This window comes from Limulus polyphemus, unplaced genomic scaffold (genome assembly GCF_000517525.1).
Source record: "Limulus polyphemus unplaced genomic scaffold, Limulus_polyphemus-2.1.2 Scaffold289, whole genome shotgun sequence".
NCBI lineage: Eukaryota > Metazoa > Arthropoda > Merostomata > Xiphosura > Limulidae > Limulus > Limulus polyphemus.
In genome coordinates this window covers 219,158-240,446 of record NW_013665899.1, presented here as the reverse complement: position 1 = coordinate 240,446, position 21,289 = coordinate 219,158, and the positions used below count along the sequence as shown (strand labels likewise).

Sequence of the window (21,289 nt, the reverse complement as noted above, 5' to 3'; positions counted from 1 at the left end):
TTAACAGTTAAATAACACACCATACCAACAGTGTACCCGCTGAACGAAGTTATTTAACAGTTAAACAACAAACCATACCAACAGTGTACCCGAAGAGCGAAGTTATTTAACAGTTAAACAACAAACCATACCAACAGTGTACCCGAAGAACAAAGTTATTTAACAGTTAAACAACAAACTAACAGTGTACCTGAACAAAGTTATGTGACACTTAAACAACAAACCATACCAACAGTGTACCTGAACGAAGTTATTTAACAGTTAAACAACAAACCATACCAACAGTGTACCCGAAGAGCGAAGTTATTTAACAGTTAAACAACAAACCATACCAACAGTGTACCTTGATCATAATGCAAAAAACTAAATTTATCAAAAGTAACAGGCTTTATGTTTCTTAAGTTAAACTACATGCATTTATGAAAGTTTTTATGAAGTTTCGAACAGTTTCATCCACTAGTTTTATTGTTGGAATGAAATATAACAAGACTTGCATTGGCTACTTAGAAAGTTAGGAGCTGGTGGTCATCAATTAATATGAAGATCACTTTGCACTCGGAGCAGTCAACAGTTTTACTCTATATATATTCATGGAGAAATTTTTTAGTAATAATACTTTATTCAAAATTCTGATTTTTTGTCTACAAAAGACTTGTAATGCTTGCAAAATTCTGTGAAGATACACAAAACATACTAAAAGTTACTGTATGGAAATTCTAAAGGTCAATATGGGGTCGAGATCTAGGTTGAATCAACCGAGCTCATAGCGAGAGAGTTAAAAGCATTTCCTTATTTCACACTTAAATTTTATTAATTGTTAACTGTTATGCATCCATGATTCACGATTGAGTTTAATTGAAATATTTTTTTAAAGAATAATTGATGATTTCATAAAGAAAAGAATGATGAATGTATAATGGTAGAAATTATTTGGTGATTTGATTAGTATTTCTTTTTAACAGGTAGATCAGGAGGTTATGGTAGTCCAATTGCTCCTGTAACAGGTCCAAAACTGAAAGATTTCCTGCCTTACATGACAGGCCACTCTCTACCACCTGTAGGTACTTCTGTAGGCAACCAGGGTCCTGGAAGTTCCATTGTGCCTTCTGTTGGGACACAGCCTCAGGTTGGTGTAATTACAAGCCAAGTACCTCCAAGCTTGGACCCTTCTCGTGGTGTAATGCCTCCAGAAGTTCTTAAGAGACCTTCTCAAAAATCAGTACAAGAAGTGGGGAAGCTTCCTTTAGGGTCACAACCAAATGCCTTGGAAGTATCTAAATCTTCAGTGACTATGGAAGATAGGCCAGCTCCTGTTGGGTCTGAACAAACCACTACCACAGGCATGTGTGTTACCTCTAGTTACACATCAGTCTATAGCTACGATTATTACAAACAAGCTTCTCAGAATGTTTATCCACAGTCTCAACAAATTCCTCAGCAACCTGCTTCAGTGCTCTCACAACATGGTCAACAGGTTGGACATCCTTATCTTCAAGGCTTGCATCATTATGATGTTCAAGCTTCAACACCTAGCACTAGATCTGCAAGAGAAAACATGAACAAGTCCCAGCTTACCCATTATGAGAATTACTCAAAGCTTCAGCAGCCCCAACATGGGACCATGTTTTCAGTTCCTTCTTCAGGTGATATACCCACAACACAGACAGTAAACATCCCATACAGACCTCCCCAGTCATCCAAGGACATACACCCGCAATACCAGCAATCCCAATTTTCTAGTGGTTCATCCAGTCAACATCTACCAAGTCAGTACCAACCTCCTCAGCCATCTGGTGGAATACATACACAATACCAGCAATCTCAACTTGCTGGTGTATCATCCACTCAGACTTTTCAAGATTGTTATCAACTTCCTCAATCGTCTGGTACCACATACCCACAACACCATAAGTCTCAACCTACAAGTGGACCCTCCTTACAGCCTTTACAACCAGCATATCAACCATCTGCTAGAATACATACACAATATCAGCAACCTCAATTTTCAGGTGCTTCATCCACTCAAACCTTCCCAACTCAGTATCAGTATCCTCAACCCTCTATCTCATCTACTCAACCCCTACCAAGTCAGTACCAACCCTCTGGTGTTTCATCTACCCAACCCTTACCAACTCAGTACCAGCCTGTTCAACCATCTGGTGTTCCATCAACCCAACCATTACCAACCCAATATCATTATCCCCAACCTTCTGGTGTTTCATCCACCCAGCATTTACCAACCCACTACAAGCCCAGTCAACCTGCGGGTATTTCATCTACTCAGTCCTTACCTATCCAGTACCAGTATTCTCAGCCTTCAAATGTATCTTTTACCCCAAATGTAACAACCCAGTACCAGTATTCACAATCCCTTGCTGGTTCTGCATCTACTCAAACTTTACCAAAACATTACCCTTATTCACAGCCTGCAAGTGATTCCTCCAATCAGAGCTTACAGTCACACTACCAACATCCTCAGCCTACTATAGCTAGTCAACTTCAGCCTGCATATGGTCATGGACAATTTCTGCCTTACTCTGTTGGAACCCAGAATGTACCACATCCTATCCCACAACAATCCCAAGGAGCAATTTCTGTGGCACCTTCAGCCCAACAACTAACTACTGGCTACTCACAAGCCTACCAATATTCTAATGTTCCAGGAGGAACTCTGTCAGCACAGTTGCAGGATCCTTATTATCAGTATCCATACTACCAGCAGTACCAAATGCAAGGGCAGCAAGTGAGCTCTGTTCCTTCACTTGTCTCTCAGCAACATCCTCAACACCAGACAACATCCATTCAGCAGCCTAATGTCCAACAGGAAGTCTCTGCTCAGCCTCATCCAGATAGTTTAGGATCCCCACTGCAACCATTGCCTGCAAGCACCCCACAGTCTCCAGTGAAACAAGAGATTCATGAAGAAACTGGAAAAATGTTGAGTAATAGAACTCCTTTGGACACACCTTCTAAAACTACAGCACCTTTTCCTGTTCCTTGTAGTCCTGCTCACTCTAGGCAGTCAATTGACAGCATCAGTGACCGGGAGGACTTGCTTTCCAGCACCCCAGAAACTGGAACATTGAACAAAGAGCAGCAACCTGTTCTTCAACCGGAAGTAAGTAGACTTCAGTTGTGATAAAGATGAATAATAACATAGGCTAATGTTATAACATGAGGAATTTTAAGGAAATTATTTTTTAAGAAATCAATCCAATTTTCTATCAAGATGATAAAATAATATTTATGGAACTGTGATACTACTTATTTAAAAGTAGTGATCAGTCTTTTACATTCTTCTGAAGCTATAATTATGTTAGTGAAATATGTTTCAAGCGTAGTCCTTTGTTCTTATTCCACAATTAATACTATATTTCCTTTGTATAAATACCACAATTTACTTGTTCAAAAAACAGATACTTTTTATTTTAGACATTTTTGTAGTGGTCTGTATTCCATATGTAGATGATTATTGTTTATCATAAAGCAGTGAAAGCTGTTTTATTAAGAGTAGTTGATAAGATTTGCTTTTTCTTAAACTGTCTATATTAAAATTATAGATGTATATAACCTTGTAAGATACTAATTTTTTTTAGGTATATGTCAGCTAGCTTTCTGAGTAAACCAAATGTGTATCCTAATGATGAAAGATGGAGAGGCTTTTAAAATAAATACTTGCATTTCTGTAATAAACTGAGTAATAGTATTATGAAGTATTGTCTAAATATATTTACGAAAATATAAACCATTACATCAAATTACAATGCATATTGAAAATTGGTTCACCATACATTGAAAAATAATTTATCAGTTTTTAACTTTTGTAGAGCAGACTAGAGGATTGAAACCATGTTTACAAAAAAATGACTAATCACACTTAAAAAAACAAATAACCAAAACAAACATGCACAACAGTTTAAACCTGACTTAGCAACAGTAATGTCATGTGTTGTCACATGCATATTAAAAAGAATTAGAATGACTAAGTGACAGAAAATTGCGAGCTATTGAACAAAAAATAAAACAAAATATTAATTAAAAGGACAAGAATTATTTCTGTTTATTTTATGTTTATAAGATTGAAACAGTAGAGAGTTTAAATTTACAATCAAGGAAACTATTACATATTGCTGAGAGCTTAATGTTAAATGCTGTTTAATCTACTGTACAATTTTTGGCCTCTTTAGAATCAAGATTCATGGTGACATGGATGTGTTCCTTAAAACAGTCATGTACTTGATGACTGACTTCACCAGTATACTTATCACACTTCAGTGCATGTCACTTCATATATTACATTTTTAACAGTACAAGAGTTATCTAGTCCATTGTTTCTAGCAACACAATTTTTTGCTTTACAGTCATTTTTCTTATTGAAAGCCAAATGAAAAAGTACAATACAGATATTTAATTCAAATTTGTTGATAGCTTTGCATAAACACTTAAGGAGGGGTTCATTGACAAAATATAGTTATCACAGTAAAAAATTACAACAAGTAAGTTTTATTAACTCCAACTTTGTGGTTGTTTTTCTATTGCAGATTCTTTCAGTTCTTTTAAGTTGTCAAATGATTATACCCTGTTTAGTGTTAGGTGGATGGTGATATTTGAAATGTGAAATCAATGATTTAAAATATGGTTTTTGGTACATTTTAGTAACAAGTTGATAATTTTCAACAGAAACCATGGTATCAAGGAATGTTAAGGCCCTGAAATAATTCCCAGTGTGCAAAAAACAGTAAATTTAAAAGTAGGATGTAAGTTATTAATGTTATAAAAGTTTCCTTGATCTTAAGTTCAAAGAATGTCTCCTGTTTCAATGTTATAAACTTAAAAATAAACAGAAATACTTCTTAGTGTTTGTAATTAATTACTTTTTTGGTTTATAGCTTTCTGTTGCTTAGTGATTCTAATTCTTTTTAATGTGCATGTGATAAAACAATATTATCATTGTTAAGTTGGTTTTAATTGTTGTGCATGTTCTTTTCAGTTATCAGTTTATATGTGTAACCCTTAGGAAAGGTGTAAGATGAAATGTTGAGTTTGAATAAAATCATTTTTTCTAGAGTGTGCTTAGTTGTTTTTTTTTTTGGAAGTGTAATATGTTGAATAAAGTATATATAACTAATCCATTATAAACATTACTATTGTAGAATAGTACAATCTGTTGATATTTTCAAGCATGTAACATATTGAATAAATTATATACAGCTAATCAACTATAAACATTACTACTTTAGAATTTTAGAATCTGTTATTTTCATGTGTGTAATATGTTGTATAAATTATATACAACTAATCTATTATAAGCATTACCACTTTATAATAGTAGTCTGTTGATATTTTCATGCACATGGTATGAAAAGTTGTGTTAAAATAAGATGTGAAGAGTTATCTTTGTGAAAGTAAATCACAAAGTGAAAATAATGACGTTTAGAAAATATCATATTGTTTTAGGTTATATCAGTTGAAGAGTTGAAACTGAAGAAACAACAGATGGAACAGGAAAAGCAGCTTCACCTAGGAAAAGATCCACTCTCAGACCCAGTTGTCTTAGACAGATTCATTACTGAGGTTGAGAAGTTTGAGAAGTATGTAGAAGGATTGACTCGCAAAAATCTGAATGGTACTTCTCCGTTGGACCAAAAGTGGAAAGTTCGTTCCTTTTAATAACATTTTTCATGTTTTTATGTTGTTCTGTAATGTGATTCTCACTGATCTTGGTATAATGTTCTGTAAATATAGTTTTGATCTGCCTTGGAGTAATGTGATTATGTCTTGTCAGTAAAGCTAGAAAAACAACCATCCCTCTCTATGTAATGTAAAAAGCTTTCTTATTTCAACCTATGTTTTGTCATTACTTCTTCATCAGAACTAGTACAAAACTGATTAATATGAAAATATGCTTCAAAAACATTACTCACTTCTCTTTAAAACAAGCAACAAGCCTTGGACAAAACTTCTAACCTTGTTTTATGTCAACGTGTTCTGCACCAGCTTATGGTGTAATCATCATTAGACTATAGTCATCCACAAATATGAGGGTGACACATTCTTCATGCACAGAGAGTCTCATGAGCACTAGAATCTGAACAAAAACTAATTTTTTCTTAGGCACTTCATTATCTTCAGTTTGTCTTTTGTTTACTTAAATTTTGTACTTTTGGGACATATGTCCTGTTTACTGTTCTTGTTTTTAATCTCAATATATGGGTTTTGTTTTGTACTCTTCGTGGTCATCATTAGGCCTATGCACCATAGACGTACCAAGCTTGTTTTAATACTAAACAAAATAAAAAAACGTTGATTCTGTGATGTTCTTTGTATTTTGGTGGGCTTTTGCTCAGTGATTACATTCTAGAGGCCCATTTTTCTGCTATTCTGTGGACATTTGGCCTGTACTTGCACCTTTCAACACAACTTCCTCCATTGTGACTCCTTTCTCTTTCTAGAGTCATCTTGTTAAGGGTGGCTGGTTCACATCTCTGAAATTATTCTCAACCCCTATCGTATATCTTGTTCACTAAGAGGTCTTTCTCACTTTGTATGTGTCACAGGCTTATCCTATTTCTTTGTATATGAGATACAGAGCTTTTGATACTAAGGCTTTCATGTCTCTTTCCTTTACTGCATGAGAGAATTTTTCTTTTAGGTGATCTCTCTTGTTCCTCTTAGATGTGCCCATACATATCCCCTTCAGTTGTTTCTGGCCTGCCCATGCTGGTATATCCAGAAATTAACTGTCTTCTTTTCCTCTCTTGCAATCGTGGTGGGTCTCTTGATCGCACACAACCCTGGACATCACTATCCCTTCACCTTACCCTCACACGCATCTGTTGGAAGCCCTTCAGGGCTCTGTAGTACATCAGTGGGGGTGCATTCCACTTATATATGTAGGTTCTCATATCCATGGTGAGCACAGCACAGGTGGTACATTAAGTTGTTCTGTGCTGGATGACAACTTTTATGCTACTGCCTCTGTTCGCGTGGGGTGCAGTTATGGGTGCTTGGTCCATTTCCAGAAACTGTTCTTCAAAGGAAATGTTTATCTGTACATAATTTAGATCATGACTGCTGTGCAGGCTTGCCATCATACTCTGTCTTGTCTGTCTGGTCTTATCATTAAAAATTCAAACACCTCCTCTGTTATTTCATCCATCCCCTGACAAGGCAGCACTTGCTCCCAGTACCTCTATTTTCCTGGCTCTGGATTTTCTCCTTTTGTACCACTGTCATCATATTCTATAGTTGTTCTATAATGTCTCAGAAGCTCAGACCCTGGTGGTGGATCGACTATCTTGCCTAGACCTGGACCATTTCCACAGAGTGGTCTCTGTGTCCTCTGTTTTTTCCAGTGGATTTGCTCTCACTATGGGATTCCTAGTATCTCTGCCTTTCCAACTCCCCCCTACTCCTCACTTCAACTTTTTTAGTCTCTAGTCCCAGACTTCACAGCTTTTGTAGAGGAAGCTCTGTGTATGAAGTGGTTCAACCTCTTTCTTTATGCTCCAGCCACATTTCTTCCCCTTCTCGCTTGTGGAAGATGTCACTAACTTTTGTCTTGGTCACCTCCAGCACTATTTACTTCAAGTTCAGATTGAAATTCTTTCTGACTACTCATTGAAACATGGATTGCTTGGGAGGGTGATTGAATGTTTTCTCCTTTCATCTCTTTTCCCCTTTTCTTTCCTGTACAATCATTTTAACCCAAATAGTCTCCTTTGTTCTGTACAGTTGGTCATCTTACTTGTACTGCCCCTTTTCAGGGGGGCTTGCCAACATCTATTTTTGTCATGATATTCCTCTTCCTCTAGTATATTATTTCCTTTCACTTTGCTTGTTTGATTTATACATCCCATTCAGCTACTTTATTCTTTTATGGGTGATGACCTTTTTCTCATTTATCTTGTCTCCTTTCGTCACGTTTGTCATCTCACAGCTTCTCTTGCCCCTTGACGTTTTTGTCACCTGTATGTGATCTCATCATCAGTGTCACATTACTTACATCACAATATGGTTTCACCCATCACGGGTTTTGCCTCACTCCAGTGACCATTCTTCATGCTTAACAGTGGCACTCTAATGGTAAGTTGTTTATTGTCTTCTTTCTTTCTTTTTCTTTTTTTTTTTTTACAGGTTTTACAGCCACCTTTTAAATATAAATATTTACATTTATATCATTTGGAGATGATCCAACCCACCAAGTGGCCATTGTTGCCTTACAGGTAATACTTTTTCCCACAATCTGCATTGAGTGGAGGAGTATGGAAATTGTTAGCCCATTCACTCCTTCTCATTGTCCACTGTTGAGATAGAATTGGCATTGTGTGTGTATTTTATCTTCTAGGCTTTTCTGCATTTGTAAAAAAAACAAAACAAGAATGATAGCACCAAATCTGTGCCTGCCCTCACGCCTGGCATACGTCTGCTATCTTTAATTATGGTAATCCATTGCACTGTCTCTGAGTGTGAGACCTAATTCCAGATAATTGTTTCTGATGAGATGGTCCAAGCACCTCTTTGATATTCTCCCCTACCCAAAATCCTTCTTCCCCATTTCTTCTAGTGGCATACAGAAGAACACTTGCTTCCCTAGACCCTGGGGAAATCGATATAAAGAGTTCCTCATTAGGTCACATTTGTACTAGATTGAGTGACCATTTGGGAAGTAGGTCTGAAGTGTTACTTGATAGTGTAGTACAGAACACCCCACTACGTTATGAACCAAACCATTTCTGTTGATTGTCCAGCTAAGTGAGTCTTGGGTTTGCTTCAGAACACAAGTATGGGATGTTTCTCCCTACATTTAATTATTGTGATGAACATCTCCCACAACTGTTTCTGCTATACAGAACAACTAACACACTCACATCCACTTTCTGCCTGTAAGGTAATGGCCTGTTGATCAGTACCACTTTCAGCCCACTTTAGTGACAACCATGCAGAAGATTCTTATGACATTTTCATTTGCTCTGTTCCCTCTCCTAACAACAAATACCACAATAACATAGGGCAAAAGTATTCCCTGTTTGAGATGGATGCAGTCTCCCTCCTAGCTCTGCCACCTAGGCAACTATCTCGCACCTTGTTGGTGTCGCACTCCATGGGCCTTCCCTTTTTAATGTTCTTTTCAAAAGGGAGCTCATCTTTGTAATTTCTTTCTCTGCATTGTAGGATTCTTGCTTTTTTTTTGTGCGGGGAGGTGAATAATGTTTCTGAAGTTACATTTTTCCAGTAAAGAAAAATATTATTTCAGATAGATACCTCCCACCTTTCCTTCCTACTTTCAGTGCATTTCCTTTGCCTTGTCAAGAATAAGCTTTTGTTCCAATGCTAGTGCTTATGGAGATTACTGTTCATGGAGGAAGTGTTGTCCTTCTATTGATGGAAAGAGATATTGTCTAATCATGGTTACATCATAGGCTAGCTCAACAAGCACTGATGTGTTGGGGTGGTAGCTTTTATCAAGGCTTGTGACATGTTCAGGAAATTACGTAGCAGAGCATGCAAGGTAACAGCTCTTGGTGAAATACAAAAATGTTAACATTAACTTCTTAAATCACTTGATGTTTCATTTCATGAGATTACTGAAACATGCTTTTAACAATGTTTAGAATGTGAGATGACATGTTTTGGTATCATATGTCATCAGTATGATTCTGACATGTCTTGGTTTAGTCTTTGGTAAATATAATTTGTATCTTTTGTGGTATAATATATTGTGTGAGACATGTTTTAGTATAATGTATTTTGTGATTCTGTTTTGGCATAATATTCTGTACATGTTTTCTGACATGGAGTAATGTTCTGTTGATTCTCATCTTTCTTAGTATAATGTTCTGTTATGGAATTATGACCTGCCTTGGTATAATATTCTGTAAGAGAATTCTGATCTGTTTTGGTGTAATGTTATGTAAATGTGATCCTGACGTATCTTGGTATAATGTTCTGTAAATGTGATCCTGACGTATCTTGGTATAATGTTCTGTAAATGTGATCCTGACGTATCTTGGTATAATGTTCTGTAAATGTGATCCTGACGTATCTTGGTATAATGTTCTGTAAATGTGATCCTGACGTATCTTGGTATAATGTTCTGTAAATGTGATCCTGACGTATCTTGGTATAATGTTCTGTAAATGTGATCCTGACGTATCTTGGTATAATGTTCTGTAAATGTGATCCTGACGTATCTTGGTATAATGTTCTGTAAATGTGATCCTGACGTATCTTGGTAAAATGTTCTGTAAACGTGATCCTGACCTATCTTGGTATAATGTTCTGTAAACGTGATCCTGACCTATCTTGGTATAATGTGATTCTGAACTGTTTTGGTATAGCATTTTATAATGTGATTCTGATCTGTGTTATTTATAATGTTCCTTTAATGGGATTCCAACCTGCTTTGGTGTAGTGTTCTGTAAATATGATTCTCGCATGTCTTGATATAATGTTCTATGAATATAATTCTCATCTGTCTTGGTGCAATGTTCTGTGAATATGATTCTCGTCTATCTTTCTATGATGTTCTGTAAATGTGATTTTAACCTGCCTTTGTGTAATGTGACTACTACTAGGTGATTAATTGATATATTGGATTACTTATGAGCTCATGAAGATCGATTCATCAATTATCATGTAAAATAATTTATCAATGGAATTAGCGTTTTCAGTTTTACTGTTTTTGATTATTTCAGCTATCATAGTAATTGAAATATTGCCATTATGATCTTATTATTTTCAAGGTTGTTCAGTTTAATCAATTTGTGTTATAGCTGAAAAAAATAGTCAACTAATTGAAATCGGTCTTTCCAATTATTACTCTTTTAAATTATTCCAAATTTTAACTGTTTTATTTACAAACAATCCATTAGTTAAATGTGATCAGTTAATGAGCCAAACAATCAATCATTTAGCAAATTCCACTAATTGCCCATCTATAAATATAATTATAAGTTGTCTTGGTATAGAGCTCTGCAAATATGATTCTGATCTGCCTTGAGATGAATGGATGTCCTGGTTTTGCCAGGACCATCCCATTTTTTGGTAGTTTGTCCCAATGTCCCGAGAAAAGTTCTTGGGTTGCACAAAATATTCTGGTTTTATGATAAAGACATTAAACCGTTACTCACTTTTATTAACAAATTCAGCAGGCCTACTTGACTTGCATGTTGTTGTAATGCATACTCTCCTGCTGCCAAACTCTGTTGAAAGTTTCATCTGTCCTGGGTGAGAAACCCAAGTCTAGGCTAGTATTTTAGTTAGCAGAACTGTAGTAAACACATAGTAGTTGGTGAGTGTATGATGTAAGGTTAAATGTCAGGGACTGTTCTCTAAGATATTTTTATTATTGCAAATGTTTAATCTATCATAATGTGAAAATGCTGAATAGAAAGCATATTTTTTTAAGATACTTTGAAAGCAAACTTTCCTTTTTTTTTTTAAAGGCAAGTGAGTGCAATATTTACAAAGCTGTTTTCAACAGCACTTCATGGCAAATCAAACACCACACTGCCAAGAAAAAGTACAAGGACCATTTTAAAATTGGGGGAAAGGGCTGGGCTGTCCCAGTTTTTCAGTTTGTAATGCTGTAATATTTTGTAATAATAATTCTGTTTTGTGTCTTGGATAATGTTTATAGCTGTGTTCTGTGGTATCATAGTGTAAATCAGATTCTGCTCTATGCTTTATAAAGTATGTATGTCATATTGGTGTCAAAACAGTGGATCCTTTATATTAGAATAAAGAAGGATCTCACCTGCATAGGAAATGACATTTATATTTAAGTGTAAATTAATAATGAGTTTCTGAAGATGCATCAACCTGATTTTCTAAGTACTGTTTTATCAACTAAAACTGCTAGGTTACGTGTCTGCTTTCAGTGCATAAAGTCATGTTTCTAATGTTTGTGTATAATAAACATGCACAAGTAAGAAATCTTTTCAAATTAATATAACCTCAAGACCTCTAAATTGATTATAGGTGATATGTAAGGTATGAAATATGTTTAATGAAGACATTGTTATGTGATGATTATGTTTGTATCTAAATTTAATAGGATTTAGAAAATAGCCAAGAGCGTGATCCACAAAAGTGTTCTATCTCTGTTGCTCGATGTTATCCTATGAAGAATAGATATCCTGATATCATGCCTTGTAAGTTTTCAGAGTTTTTTGTAGTTACGTATGGTAACAGTCATTAGAAAAGAAACTAAAAAGATAAACTCACTTTTCTGTCAGTTCAGATTAATGTAATATATGATCTATTTTTAAATATCATCTGCAAACTTTAATTCTCATCCCCCACTGCTCAGATAAGTAAAACAGTAAACTTGTCGTTAGAATAAAATCTAGAAAGGTAATTTACTTCTACAAATGTACAGGTTAGTATAGCAGATATAACACCTTTCTTTGGAGTAGTGTATATAGATTTATTGCTTTGTTTTTTAGTGTTTTACTTTGTTTCTCATTATCAAGCATTTGAACAAGCAGAGGTGTTAAACATTTTAAGGTAATGTCAGTAGTCTAAAAACTGTTTAAAAGACCTTCATGACTTTTATGTAATCACATTAATTCTTCTTTCGCCATTCCTGAAATGGTGTATACATTCCCTGTAAGCAAGTTTTTAATTTATAGTTGACTTATTCCATAGTTTAAAGATTATTATTGGTTTATATTTTACATCTTGTTTGATACAGTCATAAGTTAACAATTGTGTAGGAACCAAAACCATTTTCTGACACTGTTAACATAATTATAGAGACTTGATTTATAATTGTTGTTTTTATGTTTAATTTAGATGACAAAAATCGTGTACAACTTACATCCTTACGAAATGACTATATCAATGCTTCTTATGTATTGGTAAGTAAAGCACTCAATATTTAATATTTTTCAACAAGAACGTACAACGAAATAACCTGTTTATTTTAAAATGTCTTGCATTTAATAGAAGTTTAAAATATTCAAGTGTTTGTGTGTGAATGTGTTTTATGTGCACTAATAGATTAACAACTAATGTACCGTTAATTTTACCCAGTATTGTCTAGTGAATGAAACATAACCATAACAAATCTGAAACCATCATAGTATTGTAATGGTTTATACATGGTTGCTTGCAGGCATTAGTATTCTAAGTGAACTGCTCTGTGTAATCAACTTATTAAATTACTAAACATGTAAAATAATTATTTAGATATGGAGACAACTACATGTGTTTATCTTTCAGGACATAACTCCCATGAGTCCAAAGTTTATTGTCACACAGTCTCCTCTCTCCACTGCATATGGGGACTTCTGGACTATGGTATGGGAACAGCAGGCTGAAGTTGTGATCTGCCTACAAAGTAACCAAGAGGTTAGAACAGGGACTAATTTATTTTGTATTTGTTTCAAGCATTATTTATATATAGTATATCATGTGGTTATTAAATTTAGGCTTTGTTGTTATTTTGTTAGACATTTCAGTGATAGTATTATGCAAGTTTCTAATGTTTTTAATCTTGATTAATCAAGACATTGCTTTGGTATATTATTGATGATTATACAAGCTGTATGGTTTAAATATGTTTCCATGGTTACAGCTAAATCCTCCCCTGTACTGGCCTACCGAACGAGGTCAGTCTATCAAACATGGACCTGTAACTATCAACTTACAAAGTTGTAAAGAGAAACAGTTGCACGTTGAACGAGTTATCAATATTACCCATGTTCAGGTAAGTGAGCCACAGTATATATAAAATTCATAAATCATTACCAACATTGCTTAGATATATATACCTCATTATTAATAGTCAAAGGGTTACCAACATTCAAATTAATAAATGAAGTGTTTGCTTTTTCAGTTACACCTAGTAATGTTGTTCACACGTGGGTTAGTAAGCTAAAATAAAAACCACATCATTGAGAGTTATCACCAATACTACTATCACTCTAGTGAATAAACCATAATTTAAACTGTGTTCTTAACAATACAAATTATCAGCTTTATCTATGTTCTGGTAAGCAAATCAAAAATAGACACAAATATTACAACAAAAGTTTACCATGCGAGAAAAAAACAAAAAAAACAACTAATTCCAGCTATAGTAACTAGGTTTTTAATTCCCAACTAGGAAAATAAATGTAGTAGTTAACTGATTTTTGGTGTTCACCATTCATGAAGACTTCAAGCATAATTGTTGCTGGTATTTTTGTTATTGTTAATGCCGTGTTGAAAGTTTCCGAGTACTCTTATTAATAGTTTTTAGTATCAGTTGATGTCTTCTGTTGGTGTGTGAGTAATGAAAATAATACTCTTTTATTACTCTTGTTATTTTCATCAAATGTTGTTAAGTAGTGATTAGTACATTTAAATATCATTCATTGTTTGTAAACTTCTAAATATTTATAGAATGGTTGTTTCATATTGGTGGCCTGTTATATGGATGTAGGTCTTTCTTAAAAGTATTTAAGCTGCCTAATCTCATGAAATGGATTTAAAATCATACCGAACATATAAGAAGGTTGGTAGTGAACCAAAGCAGTATAATCACAGATTTTGTTAATAATTTATCATGATTTTAATTGATTGGTATATTGCTTTTTACTATTGTAACTAAATTAATTTGAATCATGTATTGTTAACTGCTAATGATGAATGGCTTCACCAAGATCCACTTAAATTTGTTTTATTATAGTACCAGTTGGAATTTAGTTTTGCTTTCATTCAATCAAAGGTTGTTTGTAAGTACTGTACTTTTTGAAACAGCTTGAATATCTAATTTTTGGTGGGGGGCTAAATTTGATCTATGTTTTTTCTATTCTTTTGCAGACCAAGATATCACGTGTGATCATCCACATGCATTATACAACTTGGCTACCAAGGTTAGTCAAACTACAGTTTTATGTTAAAAAGCACCAAGGAAATACATACAAGTTGGATTTATTTATTTTATCATTTTAACCTACCTATTGCTTGATGTAGTCACTTCATTCTTGTATCATCACTAGGGGGTATCCATAAAAGTGGTATTAGAGCCCCCGTGTTTCAGTTTTTACTTTTGTTGTGAAATTGTTTGTTTCAACAACTGTTTCATGATTTAATGTAAATTCAATTTAGTCATCTTGTACATCTATGAAATTTGTCACTGGTTTTATGTGAAATATTACTAGAGCAATCATTACTCATAATACACTGCTCAAAAAACAAAAAATTATCAGAACCTGTACTATTATGGCTATGAAAAGGTAAAATGACCATTACAAAATAATTGATCATTCCCTTCAGTTCATTATTATGACAGTCAGGTATCTGCTGATTAGTCATGTAATTTGAAATGCAACTTAATAACCATTCAGTCTATTTATAGTTTTCTCATAGAGCCTTAATTCAGTTTTCATTTTGAAGCAATTCATGAAGTTCAAAGTACTCCAAATTGTTCATGAACTATTGTTCATAGACCTGAGAGAAGACATTTAGATTTATTACTTGTGCAGAGAGCTATCAGACAAATGAAAGTCAGTAAATTGTAGCAAGCTGTTGCAAACTGACTCCAAGTGATGTTAGCAGAATATGAACTGCTTTCAAACCAATTGGTATGGTTATTCAAACACCTGGACAAAAACAAACTATCATCCATGACACAATCTGTAAATTCTGGCTCACACAATCAGTTGATTTGGATATAAACTCCGAGAGGAATCAGATGTTCACAGTTGCAACTGGATGCAGTGTCAGAGTATAGATGGTTAGAAAAATTTCACAAGGTTAACCTATATGCCAGGTTCCCAGAGAGATTCATTCTCTTCCTGACAAGATACAAAACAGCTTGCCTCTACCATTTCCATGAGCATGTTCAGTGGACTTAAAATGTGTACAGCAGTAATCCTTTTTACAGAGAGGTTATGCCAGATAACATGTTTGTTTTGAGAGAATTCAAAGTTAAATTCACTCCAGTTTTGTACAGAAATATGACTTGTATAGTGGTGGTGGAAGAATTACATGAGTAGTAGTAAGTTCTGGTAAGTTAACCAAACTACATCCTGCAGAATGGTATTGTTTATATCATACTTGATAGGGACTACATCTTGTGACCCTCCTGAGCTACTGTATGCAGATGCAGTTGTCCTCATCTTCAGTGTAGTTGATAACACTCACCCTGCCATATTAAGGTGTTTGATTACATTCCTTAAAGAAGTATAGATTGACCAAATGGAGTGGGCTTGATGCCCATTGAACTTTAATCTCATAGAAATGCATGGGATACACTTCAAAGATAAATCACATTCTGTGAAGTGACTCCAGACAATAAACAGCTCTTTTGGAAGAGTGGCAGAGATAATTCTGGACATTATATTGGTGCCAGGCTGCCGTTCTTATTTGTGGTAACCATGTTTCATATAGAAGCGAAATGTCATGAATTGTAGAGAAGTAAATTCTCATCTGCCAAATCTTCATTTATAAGCATAGACACAATGACCAATTATATGCAATTCAGATCACATGACTTGATGATCAGATACTTGATTTGTGTAAGATTGAATGAGGAGGTGATTGATATTATTTTATGGTGGTGTTTTTGCATTGTTGTTTTTCTAATGTTACAAATTCAAATCGTTCTTTAATTATTCTAAGCAGTATGCTTTAAGTCCCACTTAGTCAATGAAGTAAAATTGAAACGTATCGAGAGAAAAACAACATTTGATGGTTTTTCATTGTTGCACTTATACGTAATGAGTATTTCAGTCTACATTGAGATCCCCAAATAACTTCAGTCATATTTCTTTCTTTTGGTAATAGCAATATTTCCTTCATTACAATGTTCTAGAATATTTGTTTGCTGATGCTATAACACATCTTACTTTCTTATTTTTGTGGACATTTTTTTTAATTGAGAGATTTAGTTACTGTAGTTACATTTAGTTCATAAATTACTTGCTTTATTACTGACAGTGGAATGCCTAGCAATCCTCAGTTACTGCAGTTTGTGAATGAGGTTCACAGTTATTATCAGCAACAACGCAGCTTGGCAAAACCCGTAATTGTGCACTGCAGGTGAGAAAACTTGGTCTCTGTGCTGTTGTTTTGTAGCTGATGTGTTTGTTTGAGCTTATGATGAAATTAAAGATTTTGTTGTAAACAACTAAAGTATATTTTTGTATATTTGAAAAACAGAAAAGTTTACTTGTAAGTTAAAATTACTGTATTTGTTAATAAAATATTTTTAGCTTTTAACTAAACTTTTAACATTTATGTGGTTTAAAATTAGATAATCATGACATTGATTTTATATTTAAAAAATTGTTTGTATAATAAATTTATGACAATATATGAACTGCAAAGGTCTGAATTTCGGTCATCATATTGATTGTATTTATTTTGTAACAGTTGTCTACATATTAATGGTATTGCTTTACTTAGGCTAGTTTATATATCAAACCCAAAAGGATGTAATTTAGCCTTGAATTTATTTTAATCTTGCACTTGTTGCATTGGACAGACCAAATACTTCAGAAAGTCTACTAATGCCAGCATAACATTAATTAATTTTTCTATTTTGCAGGTTTACAGTTTTGTTTTTCAGTAAATTTGTGTATGTGTAATCTGAAATTAATTTTGCCAGTGCTTTATAAAGATATATTACATTCTACATTTTATAAAATGTTTATTCATAACCTACAGTTCCTTGAAAAATTTTGTTGATGCTTGAATTTATCATCCCGAGTAAAGAATTTGGGTAATTTCTGTAGTGGTGGGATCGGACGAAGTGGTGTCTTCTGTCTGGTGTTTGCAGCAGTCCGTGAAATGGCTGCTGGCCATGGACCTCTGGATATTGTGAAAGTAGCGTCCATCATGAATCAGCAGCGGAAGTACCTGTTACAGGAGAAGGAACAGCTAAAGTTCTGTTACGAAACAGTTCTGTACCATGCTCAGGACCTCCTTATGAAGCGTAAGTAATATATGAATAAATTTTACAAGTTTTAGTGCAAGTATAATTGTTAAAGCATAGAGGTACAATGGAACATTATCAACTAAATACAAGATTCTCTTCTTAAAGTAAAATGAAACTACATTCAGATAATTGCTTCATTTTCAGTTTAGTAGTTCTGGATCAAATTTTCATCTTTATGTTATTGCTTTATTTTCCATTATCGAGATTCTGTATGAATGTATGCAATTGAATTGATAATGTTATAATGAATATAGGTGGAATACTGACAAATAAAGGAAAATTTCAAGATAAACTACAATGTGCAGGTTCAGGGCGAACCCATACTCGTCATCCTTCAGAAGATTTCATACTTGGAGGGGGTGGACTTTCTAAACTGCAGTCTGATATGGCTAAGCTGGAAGTTCAGGAGTATGATTCTAAGGTTGAGGAACCATCTAAAATTGATAAATCTGAGGAACATGATTCAAAAATTGAGGAGCCTTCTCAGAACCAAGAACAGTTTGAAGAAGTTGTTTCAAGCTCTACAGGTCAGATTGAAGAGACACCTGGTGAGAATATTTTGGATTCAACTGGTCAGACAGGTTTATTGGAACAGCCAAAAGTTGAAATAGGAGACCCAAGATCGGGTGCCTTCTCAAGTGATGGTAATGTTTCAAAGGCTTCTGAGGAGAAGCCACCCACAGAACCATCTGAAGGAGAAAACACTCAACCATCACCATTAACAAGCCTACTTGATCCTGCACGTTTCAGTTTAGACCCAGTTGTAGCATCACCAAGTAAGCAGAAGATCACTAAAGATAGTTTTTTGAATCCAAGTGGATCCTTGTCTTCTCAGACAGCTGATCCATCAGATCCTTTTAGTCAGCTGGATCCTCTGTGGTCACTAAAAAAAGATAAAAAGTAGTGTTTGAAGAACCATATTTGTTTCATTCCTTATAATAGGCCTGTAAAATTTGTATATTATATGTATGAATTCCTTTGTGTAATCTGGTATGGAGTTTTTCTGTTCAAGATTTATTGGACATAGTGTTTAAGATTGATGTCAAAACAGTCGGAAAACTAGCTTGATGTAACCACACACACACAATGAAGCTTTTACTTTGTTCAAATGTCTTTTTGTTTTTTTTTTTCTTTTAAAATATTAAGTTCTATAAATGTAATGTTTTACAGTAATATACATTTTTTTTATGCTCAGAAAGAACCAAAAAAAAACTTTTAGTTGTACAATGTGTAAGAATATTTTGGTTATAAAGGTTAAATGTAGTTTCTGAATAGCTTCCCTTTCAAAAGATAAAAAAGTGATCATTATTTACATTATTGTAATTCTTATATGGTAAGATTTTTTGATCTTTAATATTTTTACAGTTCTAGTTTAAAAACAAATTGTTAATGTATTGAATTACTTGTATAGACATTGAAGTGTTGCATCTTTTAGTAAATATTACGCACTATTTATAATATTAGCAAATAAAGATAATCAGAAAGCTTGTGGTGTGAAGATGCTTGGAAATTTTTATTATTGGTTATTTTAATATTCCACCACTTAAAGTAAAATTCGACCAAATTTTTGCTAAAGCTTTTATAAACAAAACAAATTATTATTATTTTTAAGTTCAAAAGTATTGAATAATTGCATTTTTCTGATTAACATATTGAAAGATAAACAGATTTACTAGTTAGTTTTATATCTGGTTAATGCTCAAGATTCAGATTTATGGAATAGTTTGCTATCTTTGTGAGTTTGATTTTTCTTTTGTTCATATAATTTGAGCAATAAACAAGAGTAATCTCTTTCCATTGACTTAGATGGTGTTTGTAATTTTTTAATATTAAAATAATGTTCAAAAACATGAGTAATGATTATGAAAAAGGTTTTGTTAATTGTATGTGGTAATAAGATAGCTGTTTTGTATTTTCTGCATTCGAAATAACATTTTTGCACAACTTAATACATGCTAGTGAATTGTGGTATTTGTTTTTATGATTTGTATTCTAGAAATATAATACATAATACCGCAAACGTTTATTAGGGAAGATAATTTTAAAAAGTCAAGAAGGTTTTAAGCATGATAAATTGATACTACCATGCACGTTAGAAGGAAAAAAAAACTTTCATGCCTAGTGTAAGCAAGTATAACACATAACCTAGAAGACAGGTAATTTGGAAACTTACTTTTGTTCTTAGCTTTTCAAGCACTGTTTGTTTTTATTGCTCGTTGATAAAAACAGTAAACATGTGAGATGCAACAGCTTCAGTTAAGTATAACATGACTGAGGTTTTTTTTTTCCCAGTTGGGTTAAACTTATATAATTAAAATCGTTGGTATAGCATTACAAAGATAAAATATTTAAATAGTGAATTACTTTCTTTATATTGTTTACTCTGATATGAAATCTAATGTATATGATGATAAAGATTATGCTGGGTACGAAACAAACAGAAACTTAGCCGTTCCCTTACACAAACATTCCAAGAAGTACTGTTACGTTGCTTCCAATTGCTCGATTATAAGTGTATGTGTATTTTGTATTGGTAAGTAAGTACTAGGTAAGCTAGTGTTTTTATTATTTAAATTCTGAAGACTTAGGTTATAAGACGTTTCCAATAGAAAGGAAAATCTGAAGCATAGCAGTTCAATTGGCAGTGATTATTTGACACTGTCTCTCGACTTTACATATGTTATTTCGCAAACAGTCCCTTGAAGCTTAACGAAACGGATTCATGTTGTTGGTAATTAAACATTAAACTAAACTTGAAGATCAGTAAATAATCTGCTAGAAATATGTGATCGCAAGTTAATTTTGAAGATATATATTTAATAACCTGATGTACTCAACCAATAAAACTTTTCAAAAAAAATTGTTCTTTGAATGTGTGTGGAAGAATTGAGCTCAAGATAATTTTTTGTTGCACCTATACATTCTTCGGGTACACTGTTGGTATGGTTTGTTGTTTAACTGTTAAATAACTTCGCTCTTCGGGTACACTGTTGGTATAGTTTGTTGTTTAACTGTTAAATAACTTCGCTCTTCGGGTACACTGTTGGTATGGTTTGTTGTTTAACTGTTAAATAACTTCGTTCAGGTACACTGTTGGTATGGTTTGTTGTTTAACTGTTAAATAACTTTGTTCTTTTCCAAGATATTAAATATCGTAATCATTTCTTATAAATACCATTTCCTAATGTAATTTATATTTGTTCCAGAATTGAACTTATTACTTTTTGTTTTAGTACATTATTTTGAAATCCCCCCAAAATTGTATCCTCCATAAAATGCAAATTTTATCTATTTCTAATTTTTTTAATAATCACATACTCTTCTTATGGTTTCAAGTAATATACAGACCCAAAAATA

The 21,289-nt window shown here is 33.7% G+C and overlaps 1 protein-coding gene across 1 annotated transcript in view; it reads left to right on the top strand.

Moving 5' to 3' along the window:
• The window catches only part of LOC106457073 (tyrosine-protein phosphatase non-receptor type 23-like), a 69,477-nt gene extending 48,687 nt beyond the window's left edge, over positions 1 to 20,790 (top strand). Inside the window, exons 17-26 of the mRNA XM_022382891.1 lie at positions 963 to 3,118; positions 5,458 to 5,655; positions 12,059 to 12,155; positions 12,799 to 12,863; positions 13,228 to 13,356; positions 13,583 to 13,714; positions 14,812 to 14,864; positions 16,933 to 17,034; positions 17,730 to 17,929; positions 18,187 to 20,790. Of these exons, the coding sequence (XP_022238599.1) occupies positions 963 to 3,118; positions 5,458 to 5,655; positions 12,059 to 12,155; positions 12,799 to 12,863; positions 13,228 to 13,356; positions 13,583 to 13,714; positions 14,812 to 14,864; positions 16,933 to 17,034; positions 17,730 to 17,929; positions 18,187 to 18,836 (3,782 nt within the window). The 3' untranslated portion in view covers positions 18,837 to 20,790. The remainder of the gene's footprint in view (positions 1 to 962; positions 3,119 to 5,457; positions 5,656 to 12,058; positions 12,156 to 12,798; positions 12,864 to 13,227; positions 13,357 to 13,582; positions 13,715 to 14,811; positions 14,865 to 16,932; positions 17,035 to 17,729; positions 17,930 to 18,186) is intronic.
• Positions 20,791 to 21,289: the final 499 nt, after the last annotated feature.